The sequence below is a fragment of the Schistocerca cancellata genome, chromosome 1 (genome assembly GCF_023864275.1).
Source record: "Schistocerca cancellata isolate TAMUIC-IGC-003103 chromosome 1, iqSchCanc2.1, whole genome shotgun sequence".
NCBI lineage: Eukaryota > Metazoa > Arthropoda > Insecta > Orthoptera > Acrididae > Schistocerca > Schistocerca cancellata.
The window spans coordinates 574931110-574953124 of NC_064626.1; the positions used below are offsets into that span (position 1 = coordinate 574931110).

The 22015-nt window shown below is 39.7% G+C and overlaps 1 protein-coding gene across 2 annotated transcripts in view; it reads right to left on the reverse strand.

Annotated features, from left to right (window-relative positions):
- LOC126181890 (serine/threonine-protein kinase 10) overlaps window positions 1–22015 on the reverse strand; it is a 175393-nt gene that overhangs the window by 59605 nt on the left and 93773 nt on the right. For both annotated transcript variants that reach the window (XM_049924808.1, XM_049924807.1), the window contains exons 8-16: window positions 20040–20124; window positions 19522–19709; window positions 17273–17792; window positions 10404–10919; window positions 8883–9067; window positions 8558–8703; window positions 3725–3863; window positions 1689–1864; window positions 1501–1597 (exon numbers count right to left, since the gene is read on the reverse strand). In XM_049924808.1, the coding sequence (XP_049780765.1) occupies window positions 1501–1597; window positions 1689–1864; window positions 3725–3863; window positions 8558–8703; window positions 8883–9067; window positions 10404–10919; window positions 17273–17792; window positions 19522–19709; window positions 20040–20124 (2052 nt within the window). The remainder of the gene's footprint in view (window positions 1–1500; window positions 1598–1688; window positions 1865–3724; window positions 3864–8557; window positions 8704–8882; window positions 9068–10403; window positions 10920–17272; window positions 17793–19521; window positions 19710–20039; window positions 20125–22015) is intronic.

Consider the following 22015-nt stretch of genomic DNA (forward strand, 5'->3'; position numbering starts at 1 on the left):
GTAGCTCATCTTTACCCATATAATGGGATGATTACATGAATGAGCCAGTACTAATTTTTGTTTCTTTGGTCGATTATCTGGAGCAGATGGCAGACAGCTCGACTACTACATTTATATCGTCGAGATGTACTAATCTCTCAGGTTATCTTTTGGATCAATGATGCAGAAGGTATCATGAAAGTTGTAAGTAATGGGATTTGGAAATAAATCTTCATATCAATCCAAACATCAGATAACTGTCAACAAAAATGGGGCACAAAGGACATGAACACAATATAGAAACATCAGTTTCCAGAATTAAGTTTCTGTGCTTACAAAAGTCACTGTCTGCTTCATTGCACCACTGCACTATTAGAGTTGGTACTATCTGACTGCAGCACTGTGTTATTCACTGCCCCAAATTTTACTTTTCTGTTGGATCTAAAAATCAAACCAGCTACTTACCTAACAGTTACAATAAAAAACATGTGGCAGTTATAATCAAACATTTAATGGCTGTCAGGCTTGGGGATCTAGTGGTAAAGCGCATGTCTGGAAACTGAAAGGTAATGGGATCAAATCCTGGTTGGACCACAGAATATTTCAGTCTGCCTTTAAACACACCTTCACCTTTCAATTATGTGAAGATTCACCAAGAAAAAATGTGGTTCAGATTCCACATTAAACTGTCGGTGTCCTTTCCCAAATATGATTACCATGGCCATGCAGGTTGCCGAAGTGATGTGAATTTGAATTGCTTGCGCCAGGCTACTGAGCCACACAAAATAATAATAATAATAATAATTTAATATCTTTCATTTCTCAGTGATTTTATATGCAATTCTGTCACTAGGAGATAAGAAACATAATATGAGGAGAAGAAAGGGGGGGGGGGGGGAGAGATGAAGAGGGGGGAGGAGAACAACAACCAGCTGTAATTCTGCAAAAGACTTCTGGTAATTGAAGCATGAGACAAAATTCTGGACGTTTCCATATTTACTGTAACTTTCAAATTATTCTGCATGTGGGAAGGCACACCTAGTCTTGAGTTTTCTGACTTCAGCATACTGACAACAAATGCATCACATAATGGGTATATTGTACTACAGAAAACCTAACATAAATACGAATGCCCAGTTATGACAACATTCATGGAGTTCAAATTTCCTTAGAGACCAGACTGAGAAGATACCAATTATTGTGAGGATGACAGGATAAAATGATCATCAACAATTATCTTAATAACACCAGGCAGATGCGTCTCACAAATTAACATTCTATATTCTCTTCCTTGCAAAAGTTGAGTCCCTCTCAACTTGACTGCAAGCAGTGTGCCCCTCCTTTCAAACCTATTCCTTTTTTGACCATAATAGTGTCAAAAGCTAGTTATTGTGCTGGTACTAGTAGGAATTTCATCTCTTGAAGGTAAGTACTGGTCAGCCATTCCTTATGATTTTAAAGATTTCTGAACTGATTTTTCCTTCTGATACATCAAATAGTAAGACAAAGTCAAATACCAACCTGCTGTTCCCTAGCAAATTGTGCCTTGAAGGACAGATCTTGAAACTGTTTCTGTTCCTGTTTTTGCAACATCTTCAGTTCACGCAATTCTTGCTTCCTTTAGAGAAACAAAACAATAATATTAATACACAAACATTACACAGATTCATGTTAGTGTACTACTATCATGCCACTAGTAGAAAACAAACCTGAAAATGTGATCATCATAAACCCTTCCATTTTCTTCATCACCATATATAACTTTACTAGTTGTTGTTGTCACAACAACTCCATCAATCTCAAATTTGCGTGTTCTTTTTCTAGTTTTCTTTCGCAAATTCATTATTTGGATATCTTCTTTTGTTCGATTTGCCCGGTTCATTTCCTGGAATTATATGTACAACATAATTGAATGCTCTGTATCAAAACACTTGAGCAAACAGTACTAATGTTTTTTTACAGGCAAAATCAAAATTTAAAGTGTAACGTCTCTGAGATACTGTAGTAGTGCTCACCTGTTAACTACGAAAATGGTGAAGGGAGTTAAAAACAACCAGGACAACACATCTCATCTTCAGTTCTTTAAAAAAACTAAATGTACCTATTTAAAGATAAAAGCAAAGGTAAAGATAATAAAGGTTGAAATGTATCAGTTTAGGAAAGGGATGAAAGAGGAGGGGGGCAGGGAGAGGGGGAGGGGGAGGTGGGGAGGGAGGGAGGGAGGGAGGGAGGGAGAGAGAGAGAGAGAGAGAGAGAGAGAGGGGCGGGGGGGGGCTTCAGCAGTTCCTCCTCCTCACAATTATGCAATTTTTTCCCACACGAACAAAAGATTTCTAATATCGTACAACGTCACTGATAAATACAATGTTGTTAGAAGAACTCAAAAGGATGATGATAAATTTCACTTCAGCACTCTATAATAGAAATTACAGTATCATCCTTTCCATACTACATAATGATGGCAAACAATGTGAGATAAGTTACACTGTCAAGATATAGATGGAACACTAAATTGAAATGAACTTGGGTGGAGAAAAAGTTTGTAAATGAATCATCACAGCTTAACTGAAGTTTCAATATACACATTTGTCATTTTAGGCAGCATGAAGTCATAAATGCACAGAAAAGACTTATTTCTGATCTCGATATTGCCATTCAGATTAAGAATTTCAGATTAGGAAAGTTCTCACAACACAATGCATGAAAGTTTACTTTTGTCTTATTACAATTCACCTATTTCTTGGAGCTAACTAGGGTTTTTGTATATACGTTCATCACTCGTGTTTTAATTCCAGCAATTAAAATAACAAGAAATGGATTTTTTTTTATTCTGACCACAGCAGAAGAAAGCCATGCACAGCACAGCTTCTCAGTGGATACTTCTTTAATGGTGACAGCAGGTGTAATAGTGATGTTTTAAAAAGTTTGTCTGGAGTAATGTGAAAGTTACTGCCTGTTACCAAATTCCACACATTTATTTTCACTGGATGCATTAACAGAGGTAACAAAGTCAGTGTAGTTAATCTGTCGTCACTTATTCTATATGATGACCAAAGATTATCAACCAGCTTTTGAACATTGCTACAGAAACCACCTAAAAGAGATTGATCTGCATTGTCACATTCACTGGACTTTCTGAAAATATAGCAAAAGCACCATTAAAGGCTAGAAAATTAGAATTAATCATTTGTTCTTTTTACAACACTAGTGAATTTTTATGTTCAGGTAATTTTTAATTCACGATATGTCCACTTTTCACCAAAATATAGTTAAGTACAATTTAAGATTATTGGAGAGTGTCTTATCTAACGCTGGTACTAAATTTTAAAGGTGCTACCACGCCATATTACTAATATGTTTCAGTGTTTTCTCCCTCAGAAAGATAAAACTTCATTATACCTAAAAGCATGAACTGGCCAACAATATTACACACAGTCACTCTGGCTTCTCTGCTGCCTTTCTAACCTGAGAGTATCTACCAAGAGTTACTCAACTCCCAGTGCAGCCCACACAATCATTTTATCACATTAAAGGTATGGGCTATTTATGGTTGACATTGAGGTAATCAGACACTGAACTATCATTTAGTTACACAAGGATGAGAAAAGCTGTCTACTGTGGCTTTCTTTTATGAATCACCTCATGTAATTTACTGGCAGCACACAAATCTAATATTGGGTAGACTGAAAAGATCCGTGATACTGAAAAGATCCGTGATAGAATTTAGATTCTTAAAATTACTAACCCTCATATAATCTGGCTTCCGCCTCAGTACTACTTCCTCCAAGTCATCCAAGTTTGTGGAATCACGGTTTGGCTGGTTTTCCTTGTTACTACCGTGGCTGTCCTGGCTTGCAGTAGTTGTTACACTGTCAGCATCCGACCTGGAACAAAAATCTTACTGAAAATGATGGCTTTGGCCACCTCCCTCTTCTTTATTTTTAAAAGAAAGAATGTATTATATTATGTACACAGCAGACAAAAAAAAAAAAAAAAAAATTAAGCGTCCAGAAGACATGGTCGCATGTCGATGTAACTTCAGTGGACGTGTAAATGATTTAGTCGCAATTTTTTGTGACAAAAATAATGCCCACCATGGTGCATTAGTGTTGTTAGTGTTTAGTGTTGTTACCAGGCCTGGTAAGTTACATAAGGGGTGTGAACATCTTCAGATGTTAAGTGGCCATTGTGGAGGACACAGAAGCTGAACACTTGTGTGAGACACCATTAACAGCACCTGACAGAATTTGGAATGGGCCCCATTGTGGTCTTCATTTGGTTGGCTGGTCGAATTGTACAACATACAGATTTGTGGAGCATTCGGAAGTGACAGAGATCTAATGTTCGACTGCACAGGAACGTGAAGGCAGGTATACTCGCCATCAATGTTCTGGTCGGCCATGTATAACCATCACAAGGGAGGATCATCATATTGCACACCATGCACATTATAACTCCTTCACATCTTCATCTGCACCTGCCATTGAGAACAAGTAATGGACTCTCTGAACACTGCGCATCATCCTGCACCATTGGTTGGACACCAGCAGCCAGACTAGAGAATTACCATCCAATGCATAGGCTGCCGTAACCATCCCAATACAAATAGCTGCGTTTGGAATTGTGCCATGACCAGGAAGCATGAACTGCTGGTGAATGGCATCATGCTGTGTACAGCGATGAATTGTGGTCCTGCTCTGCTCTGGATGACCACTGTCAGTGATTACTGCAGAGACCTGGGGAGAGGTCTCATTCTTATAATGTTTTGGAGAAGGCCAGCAGTGTTACTCCTTTGCGCAGGGAGCCATTGGATGTGATTTCAGGTTACAGCTGATAGTGATCGGGGGGTCTCTGGTGGCACAATAGCATGTCACTATCATCCAGTGTCTTCATGTGTTACCTCTCATGCAACAGTATCATGATGCCGTTTTTCAACAGGACAGGCTTTTTTCCACTCAAGGCACATGTCTCTGTGAACTGTTTGCATAATGTTGAAGTACTCTTGTGACCAGCAAGATTCCGAGCACTGTCCCTGATAGATCACGGATAAGACCAGCTTGGACATAAATTCCATCACAGTGAAAGTATCTGAGATACCACAGACCAGTTACAACAGTTGTGGGCCAGAGTGCCTAAGGAGAGGATACAGTGGTTTTGTGACACCCTTCCAACTGAACTACGCGGTGCATTCAAGTTCTAAGGCCTCCGATTTCTTTTCTAATTAACTACTCACCCGAAATCGATGAAACTGGCGTTACTTCTCGACGTAATCGCCTTGCAGATGTACACATTTTTCACAACGCTGACGCCATGATTCCATGGCAGTGGCGAAGGCTTCTTTAGGAGTCTGTTTTGACCACTGGAAAATCGCTGAGGGAATAGCAGCACGGCTGGTGAATGTGCGGCCATGGAGAGTGTCTTTCATTGTTGGAAAAAGCCAAAAGTCACTAGGAGCCAGGTCAGGTGAGTAGGGAGCATGAGGAATCACTTCAAAGTTGTTATCACGAAGAAACTGTTGCGTAACGTTAGCTCGATGTGCGGGTGCGTTGTCTTGGTGAAACAGCACACGCACAGCCCTTCCCGGATGTTTTTCTTGCAGTGCAGGAAGGAATTTGTTCTTCAAAACATTTTCGTGGGATGCACCTGTTACCGTAGCGCCCTTTGGAACACAATGGGTAAGGATTATGCCTTCGCTGTCCCAGAACATGGATACCATCATTTTTTCAGCACTGGCGGTTACCCGAAATTTTTTTGGTGGCGGTGAATCTGTGTGCTTCCATTGAGCTGACTGGCACTTTGTTTCTGGATTGAAAAATGGCAACCATGTCTCATCCATTGTCACAACCGATGAAAAGAAAGTCCCATTCATGCTGTTGTTGCGCGTCAACATTGCTTGGCAACATGCCACACGGGCAGCCATGTGGTCATCCGACAGCATTCGTGGCACCCACCTGGATGACACTTTCGCATTTTCAGGTCATCATGCAGGATTGTGTGCACAGAACCCACAGAAATGCCAACTCTGGAGGCGATCTGTTCAACAGTCATTCGGCGATCCCCCAAAACAATTCTCTGCACTTTCTTGATCATGTCGTCAGACCGGCTTGTGCGAGCCCGAGGTTGTTTCGGTTTGTTGTCACACGATGTTCTGCCTTCATTAAACTGTCGCACCCACGAACGCACTTTCGACACATCCATAACTCCATCACCATATGTCTCCTTCAACTGTCGATGAATTTCAATTGGTTTCACACAACGCAAATTGAGAAAACGAATGATTGCATGCTGTTCAAGTAAGGAAAACGTCGCCATTTTAAGTATTTAAAACAGTTCTCATTCTCGCCGCTGGCGGTAAAATTCCATCTGCCGTACGGTGCTGCCATCTCTGGGACGTATTGACAATGAACGCGGCCTCATTTTAAAACAATGCGCATGTTTCTATCTCTTTCCAGTCCGGAGAAAAAAAATCGGAGGCCTTAGAACTTTAATGCACCTCGTAGTCCATGCAACCAGACCAGATGGAGTGCAACGTGACACCTCCCCTTGTAGGTGCTTCAGACTTGTTGTCATACTGTGTGTGTGTGTGTGTGTGTGTGTGTGTGTGTGTGTGTGTGTGTGTGGTGTGTGTGTGTGTGTCATCAATATGCATGTAAACAAGACTGATAATATTATTGAGTTTTCACACTGTGTCCTGCTTCACAGCTGACTACAGAATTCAAGCACACCGACAAAGACATGCAAGGCTGTCTGTCACAGCCAGCTATATGGTAGTGACAGAACAGCACATACTGTGCGAAGGGTCATAATGGGCAGGGCATGTAAACAATGAGGTGAGAAATGAGGGGAGGAGGAGAAGGGGGGTTGGAGGCAATGGTGGCTGATGACTGGGAGGGAGACACAGCAACTGCTCAGTATAGGAACATGGCACTAGGGGGGCAATAGGAGGGCATGAGAGCAGCCCAAAGTAATTTGGAGAGAATGGATACAGGAGGTGGGTGTGGGACAGGAGACAGTGGAATTGAAGCTAGGACGACTGAGTTTGAAGGCTGAGTTGTAGGGACAACCCCCATATCCAAAGTTCAGAGAAGATAGTATTGGTGGGGGGATCTAGGTGAGTCAGGCTGCGATGCAGGCATTTACGTCGAACATGTTGTGTTCAGTGCATGTTCTGCCAGTTTGTGCTCAACACTGCTCTTACCCACCACAGTCGCAGTAGTCATTCATAAAGGTGGACAAATTGTTGGTGATTGTACTCACACAGAAGGCTGAGCCAAAGTTACAGCAGAGTTGGTTTATGATATGGCTGGTTTCACAGGTGGTCCTCCCTTGGATAGCAAAGAATATGCTTATGATGGGACTGGGGTATGATGTGCTGGATGTGTGCACAGGACAATCTTGCATTTCACCTTCCACATTCATTTGCTATCCTACTCCCAAACCCTTGCCACATGACTAACACACTATGGAAGAAAGCATTCTGTGGAGAAATCACTTAGCCCTAGTCAAAGGGACTGTTTCCACTTCACATTCTCCTGCAGAGTGAAAGATTAATTCCAGAAACAGTTCCTATGCTTTGAGGAGCCCAAAATTTAGGCAAGACAACATCTGTGAAGTTTTGGAAGCAGGAGAGAGATTCTAGCAAAAGTGAAGTTGTGACGGGAGGTTGTGGTTTATGCTAGTTCAGCTCATTCACTAAGAGCACTGCCCATGAAAGGCAGTGTTCTGTGGTCGAGTCCGGGTACAACAGGTATTTCAGTTCTTAGATATTTCAGTTCTTCAGGAAGTTTAAACACAGTGCACAATCCACTGCAGAGTTCAAAATTCATTTTGCAAATTGTCATATTTGGTGACACTCTATTTGTGCTATCCACTAGCCCTCTGTCACTGAAGATCTGCTTCTTGCGTTGTTTCTTAGTAGTGGTGTTCATGTTTCACACCATTTGTACAACAATATGTGATATTTTTCGATCTCTAGTTTCCCTTCCAGTTGAATGTGTTGTCTCCAGAACATATACTATCTTTACCATGTTTGAAACTGTGTTCCACAAGAGTTAACTGTTCATAAATAAAAGTCTTTGGGTGATTTTTGCAACTTGTGCACACACCTTTTATTATTATTGTTATATGCGCTGTACTACTAAAAGCAGCTCTTTACATTTTAGGAGTTGGTAATGTGTCACGTGCTTCCTTGGCAGTCCTTAACATTCACACTTTCTCTTCATTTATCTTTTACTATTGACTTTGCAACATAATTTTTGAGGGTGATCCTCATACAGTCTGTCATATGATTTAAAAAGAAGGAAGGACATTTTTCTATGATTGCTCATTGCTGGATGCAGAAGCATTAGAATTTCTGTAGTATAGTGCTCTTGTGAATCCCACATTTGTGTAGCTCGGATGGTCATTCATCACTTCGCCATAGGAACTCCTATTCTGAAGATCTGTGTTTATTAAATCATTGAGAGATAAATTATCTGTTATAACAGAGTAATAATGCCACCCACTATACAATGCAGGCAATTGTTACAAACCTCACATTTTCAAATTTATTGATAAATTCACTGATGTGTAAACTTACCTGTCAATAAGCTTTCCTGTGCTGGAAAGTGGTGTTACTGGCTCACTGCTTTGGGTTGAGCTAGTATCAGAATGTGATCTAGAAACTGAATGGAAGCTGTCGTCTACATCATTAAGTGAAGCAGGGACTTTCTTTTCCTTTATTACCTAAGGTAAAGAACATTTTGTTACAGTTTTAACTGCAAACCTAAGGACAAACACTCTACAAAAATAGTGAAAAGACAATAATGTGCCAGCGAATAACAAAGTAGGCAACTTAAACCATATTCTTAATATTCCTAATTTCACAATACAGTTCAGTTAGATAACAAGAAAGAAAATTATACCTTTTGTATGTTGGTTGAATTATTAACAACAATGAGGACTTCTTCACTGGTGCTTCTTTCTTTCAGAACTTCTCCATTAACTTTTGCACTCCTTGAGGCACTGTCTCCAATTTTGTCAACATCTGTTGACTCTACAGTAGTACCTTTGACTAGAATTGATGTGTGGCCTATATCTTTATCTTGACCTGTGAGAATTACAAAGCCATCAACATAGCTTGTGAAATTTGAGGTATGCTTTCAAAGTATATCTTGTTCAATGCTAGTATAATGAAGTGTCAATTCAGGCCACATCCAAAATTCAGCTTCATAAATGGTATAGATTATTCATCAGCCCTTTACAAAATTCTATACAACACCTGACAAAAAAAACAGCACCTCTATCTAAAAAAATTACAGTATAAAAAATGCTCAAGTCAAGTAGCTCACCGTACAACTGAGATGTAGCATCGTGTATTGCACTGTGTAATTTACTTAATTTTTCCTTGTTTTTTAATAGAAAAATGTCTTACATCATATCAATGTTTAAGCATTTGTTCATATGTTAATTACAACACTATCCAATAAGCCTGACTAAAAACTGTTTTGCCTCTCGTAGCTACTACCATTCCCACTACACTCACTATCAGAAGTATCATCACACTGTCAGTACCACTTATAACACAGCCAGTCCACAGTTCATATATTTATTGCCGCAGTGTTTCCTACTTTAAAAGAAGCATGGAAAACAGAAATTTGCTGCCTACTGTTCTGAACATCACCCTGACATTTGATCAGATATGTAAACATATGATGTACAGAACAAGCCTATTAATTAATTGGATGATGTGAGATATCCTACTCAGTCCCACGGTCAAAAGCCATTGTTAATATCTTCCACAGCACATGAAAAGAAATTGGGAAAATTCATAACATATTGCAAAGATTTTCTTCAACTGTCTTGAGAGTTTGCCTTCAGTGCTTAACTTCCAAAGAATTCCAGCCTTATATGAAGTATCAATGTGGCCTGAAGAAGACCAATCTTATTTTAACATTTGTCATCAGACAGCAGTAGAAGAACTTATTAGCGCCATTAAAGCATCTTATATGGTTCTTCTCCATTGCAGGGGTGATATAGTATAACGATTTGGGTCTATTCTTACTTGTCATTGTTGTTTGGAGGCAGATTTATTAGTATATAGTTGTTTGTTTCAACATTAACAGTATACTGGATTTTTTGAGCACTTCTTTACTTTAATACATTACTCCAACAGTAAATTAACACAAAATAACAAATCATATATAAAAATTAGATACAAGAAATGCCGAGGTTTTATTAAAAGTCAATGCAAAAATTACTCTAATGTCACAATATTAATCAAAGTTGAGAGGAAACAAACTTTTAAGTGGTGTGATTTTCATGAACAAGAACAACCTCAAAAGTTACAGACAGTTCAAACTAAGATCAGAATGATCATTTAAAAAACATGCTGCCTCTTACACATAAAACTGTAAATGATGAAATGACTGTCTTTCTGTACTCACCTGAAATGTTTCTATTCTCCATTTGCAATGTAGAATCATGAACTTGTTCATCATCCCCCACTGTTACTACTGAAACATGGCTTGTATCACCTAAATTATCTCCTTCATCTACACCACCGACATGACTTGTTGGGCTCACTATTAGCACTTCACTTTCATCAAGACGTACTGGTTTCTCTGTGACAATACTAATGGGCAAATTCTCTGAGCCTGTCTCTAAAGAATCTAACGAATGGTAAAGATCTTCATCTGTTGAGGATTCATTTATGAGAGTCTTGTTTGTTTCATTAGACACTATTACAACCTCCCCATCATCTGTTGTCCTGCCTGCATATGGTATGTAAGGGCCTTCCAAAGGAGGTAACAACACAGGGGGATGGGTGGTAACAACAGTGACTTGTGTAACATTTCCTGAGGCTGTACTCATATCTTCACGCATGTCTGTTGTTATAGTCACTGTTGATTTGTTTAGCTTAACTTCTGGTTGGCTGGATGGCTCAACAACAGTGCTGGGCCCTGAAAAAAAAAGTACCTAAATATACAAGGTAAGTAGTAAAATAATGTTGTGCTATTCAAAAGAAGAGAGACGAAGTAAAATATCCAAACAACAATTATCGACTACAAATTATCAAATCAGCTGATGGTACAACAGTATATTCATTTCTCCCAACAGACTGTTATTATGTCAGGATATGACCAAACACTGTCACATTTAATGTAATTAACAATCACAATAGGACTGGAGAGCTCATAGCAACAGATTAAGTAGTGAGATTACAGAATGATGTAAAATGACAGGTTGCTATTTTATCACATTTTCAGAGAAATTCTGCATGGAGGATGATGGCAGAGTGGTCTGCTTCTAGGTTACTGATAGCTTGGAACAAGTCTGAGTAAAGTGAATTTTCTTAACTGTACCCCTTTCCCTAAACCTCTCCAGTCCTTTTCCTTCCCCTTCAACTCTTCTGCCGAAGGAGCCACTAGTTCTGGAAGCTTGTAAACATAAAATCCTTGTGTGTGTGTGTGTGTGTGTGTGTGTGTGTGTGTGTGTGTGTGTGTGTGTGTGTTCCCCTGCTGCTGATTGGTGAGTAGATTTTTTATTTATCCATTTACATTATGTTAATACTACTAGCAACACAAAATCCTTGTAGCTAACTGCTTACAAATTACCTGACAATGGCAACCCCAGTACCTAAACTATCATTATAAAAATACTCTGAAAATTTTGTGGTGCACTGATCTACTTCTTACTATTACTTTTAACCTTACAGTAAGAACCATATGTAAGTGTTTGACAATCATAAGAACGTTGGAACTAAAAACAAATTGTGGGGACCACCACTTTTCTGTGCTCAGCACTGTGACATACAATGCTTGCACCAGCTTGAAAATGACGCTCATCAGTTATCACATATGTTGGTATGGGACTAATCCTGTAGCTATCTGCTCTTAATCTGTTGCTGCTGCAATCCAGAGGTGGTTTTAAATGAGGCAATAATATGGAAACAGTACATTACTGGCCATTACAACTGCTACACCAAGAACATGATGTGCTTCAGACGCGAAATTTAACCGATAGGAAGAAGATGCTGTGATGTGCAAATGATTAGCTTTTCAGAGCATTCACACAAGGTTGGTGCCGGTGGCGACACCTACAACGTGCTGACATGAGGAAAATTTCCAACCAATTTCTCATACACAAACAGCAGTTGACCGGCGTTGCCTGTTGAAACGTTGATGTGATGCCTCGTGTAAGGAGGAGAAATGCGTACCATCACATTTCCCACTTTGATAAAGGTCGGGTTGTAGCCTATCGCAATTGCGGTTTATCGTATCACAACACTGCTGCTCGCGTTGGTCGAGATCCAATGACTGTTAGCAGAATAAGGAATCGGTGAGTTCAGGAGGATAATATGGATTGCGTGCTGGATCCGAACTGCCACGTATCACTAGCAGTCAGATGACAGGCATCTTATCCGCATGGCTGTAACGGATCGTGCAGCCACATCTCAATCCCTGAGTCAACAGATGGGGATGTTTGCAAGACAACAAGGATCTTCATGAACAGTTTGACGACGTTTGCAGCAGCATGGACTATCAGCTCGGAGACCGTGGCCATGGTTACCCTTGACGCTGCATCACAGACAGGAGCGCCTGTGATGGAGTGGGTGCACGAATGGCAAAACGTCATTTTTTCGGATGAATCAAATGTGTTACTACCCATGGCTCTACCCTTCATTCGATCCCTGCGAAACCCTACATTTCAGCAGGATAATGCACGACCGCATGTTGCAGGTCCTGTACGGGCCTTTCTGGATACAGAAAATGTTTGACTGCTGCCCTCGCCAGTACATTCTCCAAACCTCTCACCAATTGAAAACATCTGGTCAATGCTGGCCGAGCAACTGGCTCGTCACAATACGCCAGTCACTATTCTTGATGAACAGTGGTGTGTTGAAGCTGCATGGGCAGCTGTACCTATACATGCCATCCAAGCTCTCTTTGACTCAATGCCCAGGCATATCAAGGCTGTTAATACGGGTAGAGGTGGTTGTTCTGGGTACTTATTTCTCAGGATCTAGGCACCAAAATTGAGTGAAAATGTAATCACATGTCAGTTCTAGTATAATATATTTCTCCAATGAATATCCGTTAATCATCTGCATTTCTCCTTGGTGTAGCAAATTTAATGGCCAGTAGTGTACAATTCCATAAATAGCAGGAAAGACAAAAGTTCTTGTTATAGTCCTACAAAACTTTCCCTGAGAACTATATAGAATAAATGTTTTAATAACCCAGTGTGTATGGAAATATAATCAACATTTAGTGATAAATGGACTTTACTTCCTTACGGATGTCAGTGGAGACTGAAAAATCTCAACTGGCACGCTTTTGAAGAATATTTTATATCTTGTGAAAATCCACTTCACAACTTACCTGACTCATCCACAAACAGAATAGGAAGAAACTTCAATATGTTTTGCCACACACCTTCTTATGATTTGCTAATGGTAAATTTATTGCAAAGGGAAAATGAACAGAGGCATCCATACTTTGATAGTCAATAATAACAGAACAAAGTGACATACCATTACAATTCTTGCTCGGGGGAAGGTTATTTTGCGTGTTCAAAATGACCCCCCTCATTAGAAGTCAAACAATGTCGATGCCGTTGAACTGTTGAGCGACCTATAGCTGTCTACTGTTGCCGGAGGGATAGCCGCACAGGACACCTCAATGGTTTCTCAGTTTGTTCAGGGTAGCTAAACTTCACTTTCCAAGGACCCCCATAGATAGAAGCCAGGAGGTGTAAAGGCTGGAGACTGTGGTGGGTAATCAACAGCTCCTCTTTGACCTATTCATCATCCAGGTAGATTTACATCCAAGTAGGCTCCAACAACTCTGTGGAAGAGAGATGGAGTACCATCTTGTTGTAGGTAAAATCTTTCATTTACAAACACCTCTCGGATGGCAAGTAAAATTGATATTTGCGGCATATGAAGATACGCCCATTATGGTACCTTCAAAGAAGAAAGGGACAATCAAACCATGCAATGACAGAACACACCACACATTTAACACCTGGTAGATTAACAAGTTTGTCGACGTGAACGTGAGGATTTTCAGGAGCCCAGTACATGCGGTTGTAGCAGTTTACAGTACCATTCAGTTTGGAATGCACCTAATCAGATCAGATAACCACCCTTGCAAACCATTCATCTTCGCTAAGCAGGCCTTCAAACCAGTCACATTACTCCATCCTTCGATCAGCGTCATTCTCATTCACAGCATTCAGCGATCACAGAATGTACATTTTCCACTTAGCAATCTTCAGAATTTGTCATGTGCTTGATCAGCTGAGCCGCTTTCACGTTCAGCCTGCTTCACAGATTTTTGAGGTGAACTAGTAAAATGTTGCAACACAGCAGCCCTGGAAGATGGACTTGATGCTTTTGGTTGGCCAGGCCTTTCCTTATGCACATCTTGAACAGTACTGTCGGCTTCAAATTTATCCCAAATACCTTAAAATTGTTTTGCAATCATGGCCGTGTTGTGTACACATTACGCCATTGTACAACATCAAGTTTTTGCATTTCTAGTACCACTTCAATGTGGCTTTGTGCTGCTCAAACAACAATCCTACTTCATTCATTGCTGCGCTGTCATCTATTGGAAACGCGCGCCATGATCTGTTGAGAAAGCAATGGACCACGCTACTGCACAAAATTGCAACAATATGTGTCATTTTGTTCCAAAGATATTAACTATCAACAAGTACCTACATTTTTTCTGGACCCTTCTGTATGTACGTGCAGGATTTTTTTAAACACTATGAACACTATTAAGTTATTGTCAAAACTTAAATAATTATGATTTACATGCATTTCAAGTCAAGCCAAGCCAACAAAGAATTTACCATAAAGAGCATGTACTTGTTTTGGGCTCCTAATAGAGTCCTTAAGGACGTCTCTCATCAAATGCATGATTTGAATATGAGTAAACAGAGTTTACATTAAGGAGAACGCAAATAGAACTTCAATATACTATTACAATATAATCACATAATTTTCTACACTATTACAATATACTCACATAACTCTCTCTCATCTCTAGTTAAAGCTTCAATTTAAAAAATCCAAAATATACTGGACAGGGCTAATTACTGAAGTGCTACAATGTGTGTCCCATGCTCAAGTGAAAAATTGCTTTATACTGCATATTTCAATGTTCTATACAAATATGAAGACCATACTGAAAGTAAATTGTACACTGTGAAACATAGTTAATCACAAACCCAACTTTAAGCAATGCTCCAAATTTTTACCAGTAAAAAAACACCACCACAAACTCCTGGGAGTTTCAAATACATAAATCAGGCCTGTAACCACTGGCAAGACAGCTAGTTCTTTCCTGTGGTGAAGCACATACATAAAAATCCTCTAACGAATTTTTTTGCACTCTTCAAATCTCTTACTCAATCCTGAAGCACCATGTGACTACTCTACACCAGCCTTTAACTCAGCTTACAAACCTATTACACAGTACAAACTGCAAATATTTGTTTCCATATCAACTTTTAACTGTTTCATGAACTACTATTTGCAAAAATGGCAATGTAAAGAAAAGAGAAAGATTCTTTACATCATTCAGTTATCAATCACGCTGTATCAAATACAAACAGGCAACTAAGGTGTTGAGCACGTGCAACTCAAGATATAGTGCAGGTGGCCCACTCCCATAGCTCTAGTAGTATCTTACCTAAGGATGTTCACATACAGGATATGGAGAAGAGGATTTATGCAACCTTTCATAAGCTGACACACTGAATCTTCAGCAATTAATAATATTCAAGTAACCACAAATCTCATTCTAGGCTAGTTTTAGTGATATTATTTGTCCAAAAATTGTCATATTAACAAAAGCATACATGATGTATAATTAATATTTTGAAAAGATGATTTGTCTTATCCAGCAGATGGTAGGCTAAAGGTAAATGGCAGCAAATAAATGAAATATACGAAGGCTGTTTGTAAATTAAGGTCTCCAGTTCTTTTTCACGTAGTAAACATCATTTTATTGCAAAACCAATTACAGATTCAGAAAGCTTGGACTTTTAGCTATTTTTCAACATACTCCCCATCATGATAAATGCATTTTTTGAGATGCCGCCCCGCCCCCCCCCCCCCCCCCCCCCCCAGTGTTGTTTCAAGCTGGGGAAAAAAACAGTAGTCACTGGGAGCCAATCTGGGCTGTACTTAGGTTTGTCAATGATTTCCCACATGAATTTGGCAATTAGATCTGTTGTCTTGCTGGTGATGTGAGGGTGGCTATTGTCATGGTGCAAACAAACTGCCTTTGTCAACCGACCCCTCCTTTTGTTCTATATATCCTGGTGTAGCTTCGTTAGTGTCTTGCAGCCCCTTGCTGCACTGACTGTAGTACTTCCCTATCCCAGAATACCGAAGCCATCACCTTCCCCACTGATGGCGATTGCTTGAACTTCTTGACATTTCGAGAACTGGTTGCTGTCATTTTTTGATTGTTCCTTAGTCTCTGGTGTAAAGTATTGGACCCAAGTCGCGTCCCTGGTTACAACTGAATCCAGAAATTCCTCACCCTCTTCCCGATAATGGCACAGAAACTTTCAAGCACTTTTGATGCGCTTCTTTTTGTGTTCATCAGTGAGCATCTGTGGCACCTGCCTGGTGAACACCTTGCAATACTTCAAAAGTGCATCAAAATCTTGTCCACAGTAGTCTCAGAGATGTCCTCAATCAGTTCAGCAATCTCTTGCATAGTCACACACCGATCTGCAAGCAAAACTACTTTGACTTGTGTCACTGTATCGTCAGAAACTGATGGATGCCTGTGACCGGCCTTGTCGCACATTTGTTCGGCTGTCTGCGAACTGCCTACACCATTTATGCACATTTTTATATCCATAGACTTTTCTTGATACACATTGGTCAACTGGCGATGATGGATTTCAATACGGACAGACCCCTTAATCCACAGAAATCTAATCACAGAATGCAATTAACATTTGGCGAGAGTGTCTATTTTCCCTTCCATTGTTAATGGCTACTATGCCAAGAATGACTTCACAAAGAGATGGGGACTGGCAAGAATAGTGGTGTGGGAAGCAAGGAAAATGGCACTGTTGTCAGATTTACGCTAGCTCACTCTGTCCCGGTGGGAGCTTGTTGGAGACCTTACTTTATCGACAATCCTCGTAAGTAAGTAGTTTGTACCAAAAGCTCTCATGGGGAAAGAAAGTGAGAGCTTGAATTCTGTGGCATGGCTGTTTTAATTTGCAACAAACCAACATCTTTTACTGGCTGACTGAATTATTACAAACTCAGACTCACCTGAAAGTATAACAATATCTCCTAAAGAACTTCGTGAGGATCTACGTTTTTCTTTTTCCAAGTTGTCATCCTGCACAGCCCTCACTTGGGCTATGTTTTCTTCAACTTTGTCTTTGACACTGACATCACTAGAATGATCTATAGTTTCTTCCCTAGTGGAATCCCTGTTAACAGTAGGACGGACTGGGGTTGGGGCCAAATCACTTTTGTCATTTGGCACTGGAATATCTGACTGAGGCAGTAACTCCTTGTGTAGCTGTTCTGGGACTTCTGGCTCAGATGGGGAGAGAACTTCAGAAGAATCTTTAGCACTAGGTGTTACTGGCAGAACGTCGTCGGCATCCTCTGATTCATCCTGTGTCACACCACTGATGAGAGACATTGGAGGCATTGGTGGAGGAGGTGGAGGCTCATTTTTTGTTTTGGCTTGCTGAGCTGTTGTAACAGGTGGTCTTGGGGCAGGACCTTTATCATGCGATGCCCTCCGTTCGCTGCCTTCACTACTTTGTCTCTTGGGCACCTAAAACACACCGTTTACACATCACTGGTAGATTATATGGCTAAACTAGCTTAACATAAATAAAGTTTATGATATAAATACAGATATGAAAAGTCCTTGGTGCAACATAAATGATAGGAGTAAAGGTAACAACTCACTATTCAGCTGACGCACTGATAGGAATAGAAGCAAAAGTGACAACACTGCTAACTTTAGAAGAAGTCTTCAGAACAATAGAAAACACATTCATGCATACAAGCACAAGCACAAGCACAAGCACAAGCACAAGCACGCGCACACACACACACACACACACACACACACACACACACACACACACACACACACACACAGAGAGAGAGAGAGAGAGAGAGAGAGAGAGAGAGAGAGAGAAAGAGAGAGAGAGAGAGAGAGAGAGACAGCAGTGCAACAACCCTCAGATGTGATGTTGCTGTCTCTACGGGAACAGCTCGGCATAGTGCCATCATGCCTCTCTGCTATTGTATTCAGTAAAACCATACAAGATGTGAGTATCAAATAACTCTTGATCAATAAACCAATCCATGCTACTGTACTAACCTTGAGACAGAACCAAGCAGTACCAAGTTTGAGGGTGGGGAGGAAAGTACGCATTATTGTTCCCTTTAGCAAGCACCATGAATGAATGGAACAAGTTTGTTTCCAAACAAGACACAAAATGTACACTGTCAACATTTGCACTGTTGTGCAATATTTTTGGTGTAATACAGATACAAAGATAAATGGGTGTGACAAATCAAAGGAAATGCAATTACTCTATAATAGGCCACCAGAGACCATGGCAAGAACCTCGTATATCAATGTATTCAGAAAATTCCCCTTGAAAAACCTTTGAAATTTTGTTGGTGGTGTTCAGATTCAACCTAAAAAGTAAGACTGCAATCAATTCCAGGACTAGAACAATATTCATACTTTAACCTTAATGTTGATTATGGTCCTGCAGTCATTTGATGTTGTCAATGAGTAGCCAATAATAAAGAGCTTCTCACCTCATACTGAATTTCTGTGTGTTAAGAGTAACTATAGGTTAGTGCTTTCCTGTGTTTGTATGAAACAGGAAGGTGGCATAGACTTTCACTACATTTTACTGACAAAGCTATCGTCTTTCAATTTTAAACTGCCTTTGGAGAGAGATTATTCTCATGGGAAAACAAACACTTGATTCTGCTTGGAGGACACTGTAGTCAAATAGAAATGGGATCAGAGCCTATTGCAGCACTCCAAAATCAAACATGGCCATGAAATATCACTCCCCAGTGACTGGACCAACTGCTGCCATTTTCTTGATGTTACACTGATAACCACCAGTATGGGGGATTAGCTCCACTTTTGATATCTTCGGGTATGGTAACACGTTCTTCATAAACCCCCTCCAACACAAAAAAAAGCACAAACAAGATGGTGTCCACACAGCTCACTATATGGAATTAGAAAATAGTAGAATATCTTAGGTCACTGCTACTAGTTCAAATCATAATATTCAATAGACTGCTGCAAAGTAGCATTACAGTGAGTGCAAGAGCATGAATGCAACATACATGCTCCGTGATACACTGTCCATCAATGAGCAATCATCGTGGAAAGGTTTTCAGTGTGAGTGCCTGTAGGATGACAAATGTGTGTGTTTTTGACAACTGGGTAACAATCTGGCCTGTTTCAATATCTTCCACAAACCAATTTGAATATATCTTGTATATCATGTAATGCTTACAGGCTTTTTATCAGGGATGTCTCTTTCCTCTTCCTTTTTAAACTTCTTTCGTTCATTTTCATCATTTTCCTTCTCAAATTCTCTCTTTGGCCCTTCTGTCTCTTTGTTCTCAGATATCACAGCCGTGTCTTTGTCTTCAGGAATTGTTACAGTCTCTCTGTCCTCAGGAGTCACAACGTCAGGCAGCACTGTAACAAGAACACACTTCATCAGATTTTTCCGTTTCTCACAACCACCATCCCATTTTCACACTTACATTAAGTTTCAATCAAATAACAGCTGGGCTCTGACAGTGCTGGCATATTCTCAAAACAAAAATGTGTGAACAGCAAGTAAAAACAGAGGAAGTAATTATGAATGTTTAGTTCATCAAAAGTTATTAGAATATCAGTCTTTACATTGTAACACCAATATTACACAGCATTAATCAGTAACAATAGAGGTTTGTGCTATTGCTTCATACTGATAAATTACCTACTTTTCTTGCTTAACTCATGGGTTTGTAATGCAGTACTTACTTTTTACATCAGTGTCACTCTTGTGGGAGGAAGAATCATCTTCGTTTGTTTCCAGGCCCATTGGCGGCAGGGAGATGGGCCGCTCCTGCAACAATAAATGAAGTTTGTAGTTGCACTATAAGTGAACTTAACTTTCATTTGTAAATGGCTAGTAATATTTCTGTCAATATTTTTAAACAATGTCATATCAAATACCTATCAATTAAGAAATAATAATCTAGTCTATCCACAATACCTAATCAAGACATCATCTTAAAATTAATACAACATTTACAAAATTAATACTGTTTACTACTTTTTTATTTATAATCAGTGTCAACACACAGCATAGCTAGCCAATACTGGCCAAACTTGTTCTCGAACACTAGAATCCATTATTCTTGAAGTGAGGCCAGTGACAAGCATAATTAAGATGCACCTATAAAGAAGGAAACCAAAGCAGCAGACACAATTTTTTCTTAACCGACTACAGCACTGAAAGATTATGAACTCGCAGCCTTATTTTAGTTGCATATGGCCAACAATGTGTTTCACATGCCCACAGTATGTTGAGACCACAATTTCTAAATCTAGGGCTTAACACCGCAAGATTATCCGTGTACAGAACACATCACATATAACAATTGATCATGTTTTAAGAGTGGAAAATTTTCACAGTTTGGTGGACCACACTTCAAACTGCACCACTACCAAAAACTACTTACTTCTAGTGAGAATGGGCTTGGGGATTCAAATAATGCCTGTATTTCTGAATCAACTGCTACAGTGTAATGAATCGATGTGTGCATTTATGACCTGTCCTGATGGAGATTAATCCAGTAGCCAACACTGTGGTCCAAACAACTAACAGCAATTTAAAAGTATGATGAGAAGCATGGTGCAATAACTTGTAAAGAAGCATTACTAAAGTCTGAGGCATAAATCTCTAAGCACAGCAACACTTCCACATGGGTGCCTACATACATATGACCCACATCCTTGTTCAGACATCCTACCTATTTACAAGGAAATGTTAAATTGTGTCACACAATGTACTCATGATTGTTAAAATTTTATGTACTACTTTCATAATAATTGCATTATACAATGAAGTCTATTCATGCGTATTACATGATAAACATTTTCTATGTAACTTTTTACCTGTATGAAGTTTTAATAGGGAACATATTTGTACTTTCAGGTGCCATGACTTGAAAATGGATGTATTCTGTCACTGAAATGTATTTGAAACTGTGACAGAAAATAATTTATGAGGTCAGTCAATAAATTCTTACAAAATCCAAGAGATGGCACTCATAGTAGCAAAATGTTTTGCCGGCAGTAAGTGTCTTCGGTTGCTAGAGGGCAGGTAAAGTTGCCACAGTATCCATCACATGGTTTCATTGTCCCAGTCGATTGAAGCAACAAGCTCATGTTTATTTCACAACATGGAAAAATGCAAGTTTCAAGTGTGATTAAATACCTCTGCTTAAAAAAAGAGAAACATTATCTATTTAAAAAGAAAACACTGAAGAGAGACCAAAGATGATTTGAATCAAGTTCAGGGCACATCTACATCTGTGTCTGCAACTTTTTACAATTGGTTAAATGAGATTAATTGTGGCTGTACATGCACAAAAGATGAACAGTGTTCAGGACGACCAGTGAAAGTGAGCATCCCCAAGTAATTAACAAAATCCGAGATATGGTCTTAAGTGATCGATGGATCAAAGTGAGCAAAATAGTTGAGGACAAAGTCATAGTGCAAGATACAGTTTTCAATTTTGCAAGAGAAAGAGGGTGTACAAAAAAAATCTCAGCAATTTGGGTGCTCTGTTTGCTCCTAGTGGAGAATAAACTCAACTGTGTGGCCAATTCTGATGCTGTTTTGGCACTTTTCCATCAAAACCCTGCTAGGTTTCAGTGCCAGTACATAACTGTGGATGAAACATGGCTACACTACTACACTGCAGAGACTAAGAAACAATCAAATCAGT